The sequence below is a fragment of the Oncorhynchus clarkii genome, chromosome 1 (assembly GCF_045791955.1).
Source record: "Oncorhynchus clarkii lewisi isolate Uvic-CL-2024 chromosome 1, UVic_Ocla_1.0, whole genome shotgun sequence".
NCBI classification, from domain to species: domain Eukaryota; kingdom Metazoa; phylum Chordata; class Actinopteri; order Salmoniformes; family Salmonidae; genus Oncorhynchus; species Oncorhynchus clarkii.
In genome coordinates, this window is record NC_092147.1 from 77,177,072 (window position 1) to 77,194,480 (window position 17,409).

Genomic DNA, 17,409 nt, shown 5'->3' on the forward strand with positions numbered 1-17,409 from the left:
ATCTCGATTACAGACAGTTTTACAAGGGAACAGAGTTAGAGAACCTAGTCAGCAAGAGAGTTCATGTTCAAGATCAGTGGTGACCGTAGCAGAACAGAGACTGGGCCAAGACAGGGAATCTTGAGGACAGAGGACAGTCAGATAAACAATACTAGTAAACAGCATAGTGACTCAATCAAGAAATAAAATAGGTTTGACACGCAAATGTCCCCTGCAATACCACCTTATCAGCAAGAAAACAGAAAGGTAGATGGGTCTGGCTCTATGCCTATCATTTCTAGTGGCCCTGTAGAGCCACTTACCCTGCATGCCAGCAGCCAACTACAAATGACTGACTGAACGATTCGACAAGGACAGAGGATAAACAGTGTGATAATCTGTCATCAATTAAAACGTCATTTCATTAATCACCGGTCCAATTCACCAGTGATAATGCTCTAAAACCGCCCTGTAATTATGATTATGATCATAACCTCGGGTTTGCCCACAGATAAAAACACAATACATGTGTTTCCGTGTCAGTGTATTTTCAGCATAATGGTAATTGCCTCCGAATGGAATAATTGTGTTGGTCCTGACCTTTTCTTCCCACGATTATGAACACAGGCTTTAAGAGGAATCAAATAATGATTATTGCTTTCCTGGAGGATGATGATTCATACAGTACAAGACATAGGTAAGGAACCAGAGAGTTTTATGTGAAATGTGATTTGGCTTCATCATGGACGGCTCAACTATAGAGCATGTATCCATTAGTCAGGTAAGAGAGAATGCCGCTGGGATGTGTTGGGCAATTTTACGGGCTCCTGACCAATTATGTTATTTTGTGTATTTCTTTTTGGACATAATGTTTCTGCCATTGTTTCCTATGACTGAAAGAGCACCTGGAAATCAGAATAGAGATTTGGATGAAGAATTCTACTTCAATGAAACCACGGCGACGAGTAAATAAACCTCCTCAACCCTCTGTTCCACTGGCGAACGTACAATCATTGGAGAACAAACTGGACGAGATCCATTCGAGACTATCCTATCAACTGGACGTGAAGATCTGTAATATCCTGTGCTTCAGAGTCGCGGCTGAACGGGGACATGGTTAATATAAATCTAGCTGTTTTTTCTATGCATACGCAGGACAGAACCACAGCGTCTCGTAAACTCAAAGGCAGGTGTGTGTCTCTTTGTTAACAAAGTCTGGTGTCACAAGTTTTGGGGGAGCGTTAAATTGGCATGCTGACTGCAGGAATGTCAACTAGAGCTGTTGCTTAGTTCTAGAGCAGTGGTTCCCATACATTTATTAAACATAAGACTAAGTGTGAGTTTTTGTCACAACCCGTGAGAAGTGACAAAGAGTTCTTATAGGACCAGGGCACAAATAATAATCAGTAACTTTGCTCTTTATTTAGCCACCTTACATATAAAACTTTATTTGTTAATCGAAAATTGTGAATAACTCACCACAGGTTAATGAGAAGGGTGTGCTTGCACATAACTCTGCAATTTTGGGTTGTATTGGAGAGAGTCTGTCTTAAATCATTTCCCACACACAGTCTGTGCCTGTATTTAGTTTCAAGCTAGTGAGGGCCGAGAATCCACTCTTCACATTGGTGCGTGGTTGCCAAGGGCATCAGTGTCTTAACAACGCAATTTGCCAAGGCAGGATACTCTGAGCGCAGCCCTATTTAGAAATCTGGCAGTAGCTTCTGATTAAATGACATTTTTACAGAACCGCTTGCTGCAATTTCGATGAGGCTCTCTTGTTCAGATATCGGTAAGTGGACTTAGATGCTTCGCTATATCACATTTGACATTGTCCGTAAGCTTGAGTTCATTTGCACACAAAAAAAATCATACAAGACCTGGGTGTTGTCCTTGTTAATGCAGACAGAGAAGAGCTCCAACTTCTTGAACATAGCCTCAATTTTGTCCCAATCATTGAATATAGTTGTATAGAGTCCCTGTAATCCTAGATTCAGATCATTCAGGTGAGAAAAAACATCACCCAGATAGGCCAGTCATGTGAGAAACGCGTCATCATACAAGCGGTCAGACAAGTGAAAATGATGGTCAGTAAAGAAAACTTTAAGCTCGCCTCACAATTTAAAAAAAACACGTCAATACTTTGCCCCTTGATAACCAGCGCAATTCTATATGTTGTAAAAGCGTTACATGGTCGCTGCCCGTATCATTGCATAATGCAGAAAATACACGAGAGTTCAGGGTCCTTGCTTTAAGAAAGTTAACCATTTTCACTGTGGTGTCCAAAACGTCTTTCAAGCTGTCAGGCATTCCCTTGGCAGCAAGAACCTCTCAGTGGATGCTGCAGTGTACCCAAGTGGCATCGGGAGCAACTGCTTGAACACGTGTTACCACTCTACTATGTCTCCCTGTCATGGCTTTTGCGGAATCAATACAGATACCAACACATCTTGACCACCAAAGTCCAATTGATGTCACAAAGCTGTCCAGTACTAAAGGCTAGAGCTGCCGCTTTCAAGGAGCGGGACACTAATACGGAAGCTTACTAGAAATCCTGCTACACCCTCCGACGAACCATCAAACAGGAAAAGCTTCAATACAAGACCCCTTACAATCCTACTACACAGGCTGACACTCGTCGGATGTGGCAGGGCTTGCAAACTATCTCGAGTTACAAAGGTAAACCCAGCCACTAGCTGCCCAGTGACATGAGCCTACCATACGAGCTAAATGTCTTGAATGCTTGCTTTGAAACAAACCACTGAACTACGTGTGAGAGAACAAGCTGGACGACTATGTAATCACGCTCTACGTAGCCGATGTGAGAAAGACCTTTAAACAGGTTAACATTCCCAAGGCTGCAAGGCCAGACAAATTACCAGGATGTATAATGTGCTGACCACCTGGCAAGTGTCTTCACTGACATTTTCAACCTCTCCCTGTCCGAGTCTGTAATACATTTGCTTCAAGCAGACCACCATAGTCCCTGTGCCCAAGATCGCCACGGTAACCTGTCTAAATGACTATCGCCCATAGTGCTCACACCCAATGTCACAGGAAGGCCAAAAAAATCAAAGGACAACAACCCCCTGAGCCACCGCATGGTCACCCCGCTACTATCCAGAAGGCAAGGTCAGTACAGGTGTTTCAAAGCTGGGACAGAGACTGAAAAACAGCCATCACTAACACAGAGAGGCTGCTGCCTACATAAAGACTCAAAATTATTGGCCACTTTAATAAATGGAACACTAGTCACTTTAAATAATGCCACTTTAATAATGTTTACACATCATACATTCCTCATCTTACATGTACAGTGGAGCAAAAAAGTATTTAGTCAGCCACCAATTGTGCAAGTTCTCCCACTTAAAAAGATGAGAGAGGCCTGTAATTTTCATCATAGGTACACTTCAACTATGACAGACGAAATGAGAAATAAAATCCAGAAAATCACATTGTAGGATTTTTTAATGAATTTATTTGCAAATTATGGTGGAAAATACGTATTTGGTCAATAACAAAAGTTTCTCAATACTTTGTTATATACCCTTTGTTGGCAATGACAGAGGTCAAACGTTTACTGTAAGTCTTCACAAGGTTTTCACACACTGTTGCTGGTATTTAGGCCCATTCCTCCATAGAGATATCCTCTAGAGCAGTGATGTTTTGGGGCTGTTGCTGGGCACCACGGACTTTCAACTCCCTCCAAAGATGTTCTATGGGGTTGAGATCTGGAGACTGGCTAGACCACTCCAGGACCTTGAAATGCTTCTTACGAAGCCACTCCTTCGTTGCCCGGGCGGTGTGTTTGGGATCATTGTCATGCTGAAAGACCCAGCCACGTTTCATCTTCAATGCCCTTGCTGATGGAAGGAGGTTTTCATTCAAAATCTCACGATACTTGGCCCCATTCATTCTTTCCTTTACACGGATCAGTCGTCCTGGTCCCTTTGCAGAAAAACAGCCCCAAAGCATGATGTTTCCACCCCCATGCTTCACAGTAGGTATGGTGTTCTTTGGATGCAACTCCGCATTCTTTGTCCTCCAAACACGACGAGTTGAGTTTTTACCAAAAAGTTATATTTTGGTTTCATCTGACCATATGACATTCTCCCAATCTTCTTCTGGATCATCCAAATGCTCTCTAGCAAACTTCAGACGGGCCTGGACATGTACTGGCTTAAGCAGGGAGACACGTCTGGCACTGCAGGATTTGAGTCCCTGGCGGCGTAGTGTGTTACTGATGGTAGGCTTTGTTACTTTGGTCCCAGCTCTCTGCAGGTCATTCACTAGGTCCCCCCGTGTGGTTCTGGGATTTTTGTGATCATTTTGACCCCACGGGGTGAGATCTTGTATGGAGCCCCAGATCGAGGGAGATTAGCAGTGGTCTTGTATGTCTTCCATTTCCTAATAATTGCTCCCACAGTTGATTTCTTCAAACCAAACTGCTTACCTATTGCAGATTCAGTCTTCCCAGCCTGGTGCAGGTCTACAATTTTGTTTCTGGTGTCCTTTGACAGCTCTTTGGTCTTGGCCATAGTGGAGTTTGGAGTGGGACTGTTTGAGGTTGTGGACAGGTGTCTTTTATACTGATAACAAGTTCAAACAGGTGCCATTAATACAGGTAACTAGTGGAGGAAGAACCTCTTAAAGAAGAACTTACAGGTCTGTGAGAGCCAGAAATCTTGCTTATTTGTAGGTGACCAAATACTTATTTTCCACCATAATTTGCAAATAAATTCATAAAAAAATCCTACAATGTGATTTTCTGGATTTTTTTTCTCATTTTGTCTGTCATAGTTGAAGTGTACCTATGAGGAAAATTACAGGCCTCTCTCATCTTTTTAAGTGGGAGAACGTGCACAATTGGTGGCTGACTAAATACTTTTTTGCCCCACTGTATATACTGTACTATTCTACAGTATCTTAGTCTATGCCGCTCTAACATTGCTCGTCCATATAATTATATATTCCTAACTCCATTCCTTTAATTTGATTTGTGTGTATTGGGTCTATGTTGTGAAATGGTTAGATATTACTTGTTAGATATTGCTGCACTGTTGGAACTAGGGTTGCACATGTTGGGGAATATTCAGAGGTGGAAACGTTCCATGGGAATTAACAGGAATATATGGGAATTAACGGAAATATATGCAAAGGAATATCATTTAAATGTAAATGTTGTTTGCATTTGATAAATTTACCGTAACATATGGAGACAGAAACATAAACCTTTTACCTTATCATAAGTAGACAATTAAAATAATTAAGTAATTCCAATACAAATAAAAATGTAAAAAATATTTACGAATTGAACTTCAATTAAATGAGTTGACTCTTCACATGGGATGATTTCACTGAACAACAAAAGAAAGGGAATATTTAATGATCCCCAATGATCTATCACATCTACCAAAAACGTTTTGAACATACATCTGTAAAATTATAGTCTAGAAACTAAAGCTTTGGTTGTCTTCCTCTCAGGCTTCCATGTCTTCTCCCTGGACCTCCTCAATGTCCACCTCTTGAACATCAGACTCTGAGGCCTCATCTTCACTGTCACTTTCCAACCTTGTTGAGGAAGGCTCGTTGTCAGGCTCAAAAAGACACAAATTTGCCCGGATGGCCACCAATTTTTCAACCCTTGTATTGGTCAGCCTGTTACGTGCTTTGGTGTGCATGTTCCCAAACAAGGACCAGTTGCGTTCTGAGGCGGATGATGTTGGTGGGATTTGGAAATATTAAAAAGAAATGGCAGCAGTTTTACGGGCGCCCAACCAATTGTGCTATTATGTGGGGTTTTTTGCGTTATTTGTAACTTTTGTACATAATGTTTCTGCAACCGTATCTTACGGAGAAAAAAATATCTTCTGGATATCAGGACAGCGATCACTCACCTCAGATTAGAAAAATATTTTTTCTACAACAAAGACGACGCACAAGACATTCTCCAAACACCCCACAGGACCGACATCCCCGTTATTTGCAAGAGGAAGCAACGCAGGTACAGAGGACAAAGAGCCGGATGCCTGGCCAGGACCCGGCGAAGGCAACTGGAAAAGCTGCCGTTACCATCAATACTACTCGCCAACGTGCAATCATCGGACAATAAATTAGACGAGGTACGATCACGAATATCCTACCAACGGGACATCAAAAACTGTAATATTCTATGTTTCACGGAATCGTGGCTGACTGACGACATGGATATTCAGCTAGCGGGATATACGCTGCACTGGAAAGATAGTACAGTAAGACGAGGGGGGGCGGTCTGTGTATATTTGTAAACAACAGCTGGTGCAAGAAATCTAAGGAAGTATCTAGATTTTGCTCGCCTGAAGTAGAGTATATTGTGATAAATTGCAGGCACTACATGCCTAGTGAGTTTTCAGCTATACTTTTCGTGGCTGTTTATTTACCACTACAGGCAGATGCTGGCACTAAGACCGCACTCAGTCAGCTGTATAAGGAAATAAGCAAACAGGAAACCACTCACCCAGAGACAGCGCTCCTAGTGGCCAGAGACTTTAATGCAGGGAAACTTAAATCAGTTCTACCAAACCAAAATTCTAGATCACCTGTACACACAGAGAGACGCGTACAAAGCTCTCCCTCACCCTCCATTTTGTAAATTCGACCACAACTCTATCCTCCTGATTCCTGCTTAAAAGCTAAAATTAAAGCAGGAAGCACCAGTGACTCGGTCTATAAAAAAGTGTTCAGATGAAGCAGATGCTAAACTACAGGACTGTTTTGCTATCACAGACTGGAATATGTTCCGGGATTCTTCCGATGGCATTGAGGAGTACACCACATCAGTCACTGGCTTTATCAATAAGTGCATCGAGGACGTCGTCCCCTCAGTGACCGTACGTACATACCCCAACCAGAAGCCATGGATTAGAGGAAACATTCACACTGAGCTAAAGGGTAGAGCTGCAGCTTTCAAGGTGTGGGACTCTAACCCAGAAGCTTACAAGAAATCCTGCTATGCCCTGCGACGAACCACCAAATAAGCAAAGCGTCAATACAGGGCTAAGATTGAATCATACTACACCGGCTCCGACACTAGTCTTGTGTGGCAGGGCTTGCAAACTATTACAGACTACAAAAGGGAAGCACAGCTGCGAGCTGCCCAGTGACACGAGCTTACCAGACGAGCTAAATCACTTCTATGCTCACTTCGAGGAAAGCAACACTGGGGCATGCAAGAGAGCATCAGCTGTTCCGGACGACTGTGTAATCACGCACTCCGTAGCCAACTTGAGTAAGACCTTTAAACAGGTCAACATACACAAGGCTGCGGAGCAAGACGAATTACCGGGACGTGTGCTCTGGGCATGTGCTGACCAACTGGCAGGTGTCTTCACTGACATTTTCAACATGTCCCTGATTGAGTATGTAATACCAACATGTTTCAAGCAGACCACCATAGTCCCTGTGCCCAAGAACACAAAGGCAACCTGCCTAAATGACTACAGACCCGTAGCACTCACGTCCGTAGCCATGAAGTGCTTTGAAAGGTTGGTAATGGCTCACATCAACACCATTATCCCAGAAACACTAGACCCACTTCAATTTGCATACCGCACCAACAGATCCACAGATGATGCAATCTCTATTGCACTCCACACTGCCCTTTCCCACCTGGACAAAAGGAACACTAATGTGAGAATGCTATTCATTGACTACAGCTCAGATTTCAACACCATAGTACCCTCAAAGCTCATCACTAAGCTAAGGATCCTGGGACTAAACACCTCCCTCTGCAACTGGATCCTGGACTTCCTGACGGGCCGTCCCCAGGTGGTGAGGGTAGGTAGCAACACATCTGCCACGCTGATCCTCAACACTGGAGCTCAACAGGGGTGTGTGCTCAGTCCCCTCCTGTACTCCCTCCTGTACTCACCCACGACTGCATGGCCAAGCATGACCATCATTAATTTTGCTGACGACACAACAGTGGTAAGCCTGATCATAAGACAACAATGAGACAGCCTATAGGGAGGAGGTCAGAGACCTGGCCACGTGGTGCCAGAATAACAACCTATCCCTCAACGTAGCCAAGACTAAGGAGATGATTGTGGACTACAGGAAAAGGAGGACCGAGCACGCCCCCATTCTCATCGACGGGGCTGTAGTGGAGCAGGTTGAGAGCTTCAAATTCCTTGGTGTCCACATCAACAACAAACTAGAATGCTATGCTGCCTGCCATCCAGGACCTCTACACCAGGTGGTGTCAGAGAAAGGCCCTAAAAATTGTCAAAGACCCCAGCCGCTCCAGTCGTAGACTTATCTCTACTACTGCATGGACAGCGGTACCGGAGTGCCAAGTCTAGGACAAAAAGGCTTCTCAACAGTTTTTACCCCCAAGCCATAAGACTCCTGAACAGGTAATCAAATGGCTACCCGGACTATTTGCATTGTGTCCCCCCCCTCAAACCCTATTTTTACACTGCTGCTACTCTCTGTTTATCATATATGCATAGTCACTTTAATTATACATTCATGTACATACTACCTCAATTGGGCCGAAAAACCAGTGCTCCCGCATATTGGCTAACCGGGCTATCTGCATTGTGTCCCGCCATCCACCACCCGCCAACCCCCTCTTTTACGCTACTGCTACTCTATGTTCATCGTATATGCATAGTCACTTTAACCAGATCTACATGTACATACTACCTCAATCAGCCTAACTAACCGGTGTCTGTATGTAGCCTCACTACTGTATATAGCCTTTTTACTGTTGTTTTATTTTTTTACTTACACATTGTTCACCTAACACCTTTTTTGCACTATTGGTTAGAGCCTGTAAGTAAGCATTTCACTCTAAGGTCTACACCTGTTGTATTTGGCGCACGTGACAAATAAACTTTGATTTGATGATGATGAAGGCAACAGGGGAAAGAGCCTCAGATCCACAAAGTCCTTTCCACCAGCTGGTTGATGAGATATGTTGGCACGACTGCCATATTGCATCTCCATCCCAAAGCCCTTGCTTGGAAGTTTACTTCACCAGACTGCCAAGAACCTTGCCCTCATCCAGGCCAAGGTGGCGAGACACGGTAGTGATGACACCATAGGCCTTGTTGATCTCTGCACCAGACAGGATGCTCTTGCCAGCATACTTGGGGTCCAACACGTACGCTGCGGCGTGTATGGGCTTCAGGCAGAAGTCTTCATGCTTTTTGATGTATTTCAGAACTGCAGTTTCCTCTGCTTGGAGCAACAGTGAGGTGAGCAGGGCAGTACGGATTTCTTCTCTGACATCTGCAAGCAGAGTCTGAACATCAGACAGAATGGCATTGCCTCCCTCAATCCGTGCAATGGCTACTGCTATAGGTTTCAGGAGTTTCAGGCTACTGCCCACTCTCTCCCAAAATATATAATCCAGGAGGATCCTCTTGATGGACATGTCCATATCGGAAGACTTGATTTCTTGGGAGAGACTCCATCCCCTCCAGGAGACTGTCAAACATGATGACAACACCACCCCAATGGTGTTGCTGGGCAGCTTCAACGTGGTGCTCTTATTCTTCTCACTTTGCTTGGTGAGATAGATTGCTGCTATAACTTGATGACCCTTCACATACCTAACCATTTCCCTGGCTCTCTTGAAGAGTGTATCCATTGTTTTAAGTGCCATGATGTCCTTGAGGAGCAGATTCAATGCATGAGCAGCACAGCCAATGGGTGTGATGTGAGGGTAGGACTCCTCCACTTTAGACCAAGCAGCCTTCATGTTCGCAGCATTGTCTGTCACCAGTGCAAATACCTCCTGTGGTCCAAGGTCATTGATGACGTCCTTCAGCTCATCTGCAATGCAGAGACCGGTGTGTCTGTTGTCCCTTGTATCTGTGCTCTTGTAGAATACTGGTTGAGATGTAGTTCATTAGTCCTTGCCCACGAGCATTCAACCACCCATCAGAGATGATTGCAATACAGTCTGCTATCTCTATGATGTGCTTGACCTTCACTTGAACTCTGTTGAACTCTGCATCCAGCAAAACAGTAGATAAAGCATGTCTGGTTGGAGGGGTGTATGCTGGGCAAAGCACATTCAGAAATCTCTTCCAATACACATTGCCTGTGAGCATCAGCGGTGAATCAGTTGCATGCACAACTCGAGCAAGACATTCATCAGCATTTCTCTGACTACATTCCTCCATTGAGTGATTCCAGGAGGACCATGAGCTGTTGCTATCAATAAGGTGTCTGATTCATCATTTTCACCTCAAATAGAAGTAGAGGGACTTTTGTCAGAGGTTGCTTGTTGTGAGCACTGAGGGAACTTCATGCACTTGGCCAGATGACACTGCATCTTTGTTGCATTCTTCACATAAAATTTTGCGCAGTATTTGCAAATGTACACAGCTTTTCCTTCTACATTAGCTGCAGTGAAATGTCTCCACACCTCAGATAGTGCCTGTGGCATTTTCCTGTAAAGATAAGAAAAATAAATTGTAAACAAAAAATAATAATAATAAAAAAATACCTTGCAGAAATTGTTAACAAGTTAGAAATGATTTAAACACACTTTGCTGTAGGCTACTACTATTCACCCCATCCAGCATTGTAATCAAAACTTACCAGAAAGCATGTAGTCCTTGGCTCAGACAGTGTAGTAGTGTGAGCTCAATAGCATCTCATAAGCGTGCAAGATCTTGAGAATCAGCTGTACATGTGATGGAAGAATGCACTGTGCATGCAGAGGGATGCAATTCCATTGAATTGGGGTTAGTTTAACCAAAATATGTCACAAGACCTAGAATTGCCTTTGTGTATCCCACAAAAAAAGGTTCACTGTTGTAAGCAACTATTTTGATGAATTTAAGCAAAATTCCCAAAATTCCAGGACTTAACTTCCGACCCTTTGCAACTCTAGTCGGAACTAGAAGCACAAGCATTTCGCTACACCCGCAATAACATCTCCTAACACGTGTATGTGACCACGCGATTTGATTTGTAGCTATGAAATCGTTTGAAGGGGGCTCACATCAACACTATCATCCCAGACACCCTGGAACCACTCAAATGTGCATACCGCCCCAACAGCTCCACAGATGACGCAATCTCTATTACACTCCACACTGCCCTTTCACACTTGGACAAAAGGAACACCTACGTGCGAATGCTGTTCATTGACTATAAAGATTTGGTATGGGCCCTCAGATCCTCAAAAGGTTCTACAACTGCACTGTTGAGAGCTTCTTGACTGTCTGCATCACCATGCAAGGTGCTACAGTACATCACTGGGGCCGAACTCCCTTCCATCCAGGGCCTCTATACCAGGCGGTGTCAGGTGTTATTTTCTACTCCCTGTATATAGCCATGTTATTTTCTACTCCCTGTATATAGCCATGTTATTTTCTACTCCCTGTATATAACCATGTTATTTTCTACTCCCTGTATATAACCATGTTATTTTCTACTCCCTGTATATAACCATGTTATTTTCTACTCCCTGTATATAACCATGTTATTTTCTACTCCCTGTATATAACCATGTTATTTTCTACTCCCTGTATATAACCATGTTATTTTCTACTCCCTGTATAAAGCCATGTTATTTTCTACTCCCTGTATATAACCATGTTATTTTCTACTCCCTGTATAAAGCCATGTTATTTTCTACTCCCTGTATATAGCCATGTTATTTTCTACTCCCTGTATATAACCATGTTATTTTCTACTCCCTGTATATAACCATGTTATTTTCTACTCCCTGTATAAAGCCATGTTATTTTCTACTCCCTGTAAATAGCCATGTTATTTTCTACTCCCTGTATATAACCATGTTATTTTCTACTCCCTGTATAAAGCCATGTTATTTTCTACTCCCTGTATAAAGCCATGTTATTTTCTACTCCCTGTATATAACCATGTTATTTTCTACTCCCTGTATAAAGCCATGTTATTTTCTACTCCCTGTAAATAGCCATGTTATTTTCTACTCCCTGTATATAACCATGTTATTTTCTACTCCCTGTATAAAGCCATGTTATTTTCTACTCCCTGTATAAAGCCATATTATTTTCTACTCCCTGTATATAACCATGTTATTTTCTACTCCCTGTATAAAGCCATGTTATTTTCTACTCCCTGTATATAACCATGTTATTTTCTACTCCCTGTATAAAGCCATGTTATTTTCTACTCCCTGTATAAAGCCATGTTATTTTCTACTCCCTGTATAAAGCCATATTATTTTCTACTCCCTGTATATAACCATGTTATTTTCTACTCCCTGTATAAAGCCATGTTATTTTCTACTCCCTGTATATAACCATGTTATTTTCTACTCCCTGTATAAAGCCATGTTATTTTCTACTCCCTGTATAAAGCCATGTTATTTTCTACTCCCTGTATATAACCATGTTATTTTCTACTCCCTGTATAAAGCCATGTTATTTTCTACTCCCTGTATATAGCCATGTTATTTTCTACTCCCTGTATATAACCATGTTATTTTCTACTCCCTGTATAAAGCCATGTTATTTTCTACTCCCTGTATATAGCCATGTTATTTTCTACTCCCTGTATATAACCATGTTATTTTCTACTCCCTGTATAAAGCCATGTTATTTTCTACTCCCTGTATAAAGCCATGTTATTTTCTACTCCCTGTATAAAGCCATGTTATTTTCTACTCCCTGTATATAGCCATGTTATTTTCTACTCCCTGTATAAAGCCATGTTATTTTCTACTCCCTGTATATAACCATGTTATTTTCTACTCCCTGTATATAACCATGTTATTTTCTACTCCCTGTATATAACCATGTTATTTTCTACTCCCTGTATATAGCCATGTTATTTTCTACTCCCTGTATAAAGCCATGTTATTTTCTACTCCCTGTATAAAGCCATGTTATTTTCTACTCCCTGTATATAACCATGTTATTTTCTACTCCCTGTATAAAGCCATGTTATTTTCTACTCCCTGTATATAGCCATGTTATTTTCTACTCCCTGTATATAGCCATGTTATTTTCTACTCCCTGTATATAACCATGTTATTTTCTACTCCCTGTATATAACCATGTTATTTTCTACTCCCTGTATATAACCATGTTATTTTCTACTCCCTGTATATAACCATGTTATTTTCTACTCCCTGTATATAACCATGTTATTTTCTACTCCCTGTATAAAGCCATGTTATTTTCTACTCCCTGTATATAACCATGTTATTTTCTACTCCCTGTATAAAGCCATGTTATTTTCTACTCCCTGTATATAGCCATGTTATTTTCTACTCCCTGTATATAACCATGTTATTTTCTACTCCCTGTATATAACCATGTTATTTTCTACTCCCTGTATAAAGCCATGTTATTTTCTACTCCCTGTAAATAGCCATGTTATTTTCTACTCCCTGTATATAACCATGTTATTTTCTACTCCCTGTATAAAGCCATGTTATTTTCTACTCCCTGTATAAAGCCATGTTATTTTCTACTCCCTGTATATAACCATGTTATTTTCTACTCCCTGTATAAAGCCATGTTATTTTCTACTCCCTGTATATAACCATGTTATTTTCTACTCCCTGTATAAAGCCATGTTATTTTCTACTCCCTGTATAAAGCCATGTTATTTTCTACTCCCTGTATATAACCATGTTATTTTCCACTCCCTGTATAAAGCCATGTTATTTTCTACTCCCTGTATATAGCCATGTTATTTTCTACTCCCTGTATAAAGCCATGTTATTTTCTACTCCCTGTATATAACCATGTTATTTTCTACTCCCTGTAAATAGCCATGTTATTTTTAGTCATTGTGTGTATTTATTATTCACTGTATTTATTCCTTGTGTCACTATTTCTATTTTATCTTTAAGTCTGCATGGTTGGAAAATGATCCATAAGTAAGCGTTTCACTGTTAGTCTACACCTGTTGTCTATGAAGCATGTGACAAATAAAATGAGATTTTGATTTGAACTACCAGAGAGGGAAGTGAAATCATCTCTCCCCATGAGAAACATACAGATAAAAACATGTGAACACATATATCCAGGTGTGGATTCAATCATCGTGGAGGCTACAAATTTGAGTAAATTGTTGCCATCCTAATTTCCAAGGTAAGTATTGCTCGGTATGTAAACTCAAATGGTGACGAGGGCAATGTCATACAACACATACTGGTGCGTGGAGGGCAGAAGGGTGCGGGCACGCTGCCGTTGGCATGGCTGGTGTCCCAGGGGACACAGTGGTCCCTAAGCCAGACACAGCGGATGCCAGGGCTGGCGTTGGCACAGCGCTGCTCCTCACTGAAGGCCTGGCAGCTGGGAGGGGTGTAGACCAGCACGTCATTCAGCAGCACACCAGAGAAACCACCAAACACATACATAGACCTGGGGAGAGAACACAACACAGAGTACACATCATTACCAGGGAACACTGAGGAAACTCATGAAAGAAAACTGAGATAAAAAAAACTACAAATACCAAGTAACGGAGGGGCAATATACTGGATGCAAGTGACTGACCCATTGCTGACGACGGAAGTGTGGCCAAAGCGGTTGACGTCACGGTGGAGATCTGGTCTGGGCAGGACTTTCCATTCATCACAAGCTGAAAAAAAACATGCACATAGAGATCAGGCTACAGGTTTGGCTTCAGTAGGAACATCTGACATATAAGAAGCACTTTTCAAAAACTTGTGTAGGGTCAAGCACTCAACCGCTATACCAAGAAATTATACCGCCACTGTGACCTGCGACACCCTACTCATACTACCATCCAAGCAACTGTGACTGAAACTCCCCTGGACCCCAGAATGAGCTGTATATTTAAGGCCTCTAACGCTCTGTAGCCTGGTAATCTGAGCTCCTTGGCATTTGTTCTCTGCAGCCCACCCAATCTGCCAGGCTCTCTCTGTTACATGCTTTTTAATACAGCAATTAACCCAGCTCCAGGTCCATTACCTAGCAACAGGGGAGAAGTGTTCCTTTCCTGTGTTCCTTTCTTGCCTGGATTTCATTTCAGTATGCCTGTACCATACCACCCTACCGTACATACTGAAAAACAGAACAGCACCGGGACTGGGTACACACACCAACCCCCCCCGTCTGCACTGTTGCGCGCGCACACACACACACCCCGCCTGCACTGTTGCGCACGCGCGCACACACACACACACACACACGCACACACGCACACACACACACACTGGAAGTGTCAACTCTGAATTATTAACGCCCATGAGAATCCTGTGGACATAGAAGCTGTGGAACCAAAGGGAACAGTGGAGAATGGCCTGTATGAATGTCATGGTCCCCCTGGCTCTGTATAATGGCTGTAGGACTGGGTGTACTGTACCAAGCCCAGGTGTGATTAACACTGTGTGTGTGAGCATACCAGAGCACTAGGGGCCATAACCTACACACAGGGCTGTCATAAACAACTAACCGCAGCTAGAGAAGATACCTTTACGGTTGCAAAAATATATATATATATCATTAAAGTTTAGTCCACTGCAGCTGCTATTTGGCAATCCTAGGGTGGTGGTGGTGGGCGCACAAGGGTCTCAATGGTCGTTTGATAACCAATCTCCTAGGACCATGGTCATGAACTGCACTGAACCATGGGTAGGCTACAATGAGTGTACCTGGAGCAGCTCTGACAACACAGCCCAGGATGTAGCGAGACACTTTTTCCTGTCTGTGATTATCTACCAATCGTCTTTCAAAACGAATTTAGCCTCCCCAGGGAAAACAAATAACAACAGAGAAAAAATTATAGGTCGGCAAAGTCGATTTCTTCTCTTTGTCAATATCGCCAGGCAAATCATGTTCAATTGAGACAGCACAACGTTCAGTTTTCCCACTGTTAGGGGGATCCTAGGAGATGATAAACGTCAACCTCTTTACGTAGAGTTTTTGAATTGTTTATTATGTGGCTGCCTCTGAATAGGACTTGATAAACAAGTTTATTCATCCATTGATCTTGTTTGTTGGGGATACCACACTGAACAGAGTAATGGTTCTGAGACCGATCACAATCCTGTACTTTACCGTTTCATTTTACAAGTCTCTGATGCTTTACAGGCCACACGTCCACTCTTGCAAAATGTAAATGTGGCATTTACACAGATATAAACTGTTCCTGGGCGTTAAACGTGCAGCCAGGTTGCAAACGACCACACTCAGTGCATGGCTAATTGTGATATTGCTGTTTAAAGGGAAAGACAAGTCAACAACACCAGTACAAATCAGAAGGCGCTTTTTCATCACATCCTAAAGACCAAGGTGTTCTCTGCCAGGGCCATGGTGTAGTCACCCTGATGAGCGCTCTCAGCCAGTCACTCAGGCCCACACTACTTTCTTATCAAATTAAATTGTACTCATCGCATACACAGTTTACAGCAGGTATTAAAGGCGCAGCAAAATGTTGATGTGCTAGCTGCCTCAACAATGCAGTACATTCATCAATATCAATAATAAGAGTCAAATCTAAATAAGATAAGAGATGTCCGTAGGTGATCCATTGGTTAAAGGGACAGACCAAAATAAGTATTTGTGACATCCACCCCATCACCAGTAGTTCAATTGGAATCCTGACTTTGGCACTGTCTAAGGCCTAATACCTATCGTGAAGCCTGGAGCTAGAGTAAATCAATAACCCAGGCATGCACTGACAGTCAGCCAAATGCATCTCCCCACCATCTGATGTGTACTAGAGATGAATGATTTTGCAGGATCCTTGCCTTTATATTGAAACTCCCTGATACTCATCATAACGCTCCCCCCATTTCATTTCCTCCCAGGATATTGGCAGAAGAACCATGAATAATGAACAGGGAGAAAGGGGGAGATGACAGGGGAATCAGCAGACAAAATCATCAGCACACCATTTTGAAGGGGAAATCAAACCTAATTTAAATGGAAGACTTAAAGGAACATTCCACCCAAAAACAATGTTTTGGTATTTGTTTCATTAGTCCATTGTTGATATAGTCCCAAAATGTTCTGCATGTCAGCAATCAAGTTTTCAAGATATGTAACTTTCATTTTGATGCAAAATGCAGTATTATATGATGCAAAATACATGATACCAGCTGTATGTCTGTACTTTGAAAGTTGAATATCTTGAAAACCTGATTGCTGACATGCAAAACATTTTGGGACTATATCAACAATGGGCTAATGAAACAAATACCAAAGATTATATTGCAGCATCAGAAAATGAACAGGGCACTCTTGTTGAAGACGTAACTGCCAGTGGGGTGGTGGGGGGACAAAACATTTTTAATTAGAGTTCATTTCACCCAAATCTAATTAGAATTATGAGGATGGGGTGATGAGGGGAGAAAAGAATTAAACGCAAATTAAAACTGCCTTGTGTCGACCTGAATTTAATCTCTCGCAGAAGAAAAGCACAAAAAGCTAATAACGCTCTCCCCCTCCAAGGTTAGCAGAG

At 42.3% G+C, this 17,409-nt stretch overlaps 1 protein-coding gene across 2 annotated transcripts in view; it reads right to left on the reverse strand.

Moving 5' to 3' along the window:
• Positions 1-17,409, reverse strand: part of LOC139412626 (attractin-like protein 1) — a 319,192-nt gene that overhangs the window by 229,241 nt on the left and 72,542 nt on the right. For both annotated transcript variants that reach the window (XM_071159320.1, XM_071159317.1), the window contains exons 11-12: positions 14,478-14,562; positions 14,131-14,342 (exon numbers count right to left, since the gene is read on the reverse strand). In XM_071159320.1, the coding sequence (XP_071015421.1) occupies positions 14,131-14,342; positions 14,478-14,562 (297 nt within the window). The remainder of the gene's footprint in view (positions 1-14,130; positions 14,343-14,477; positions 14,563-17,409) is intronic.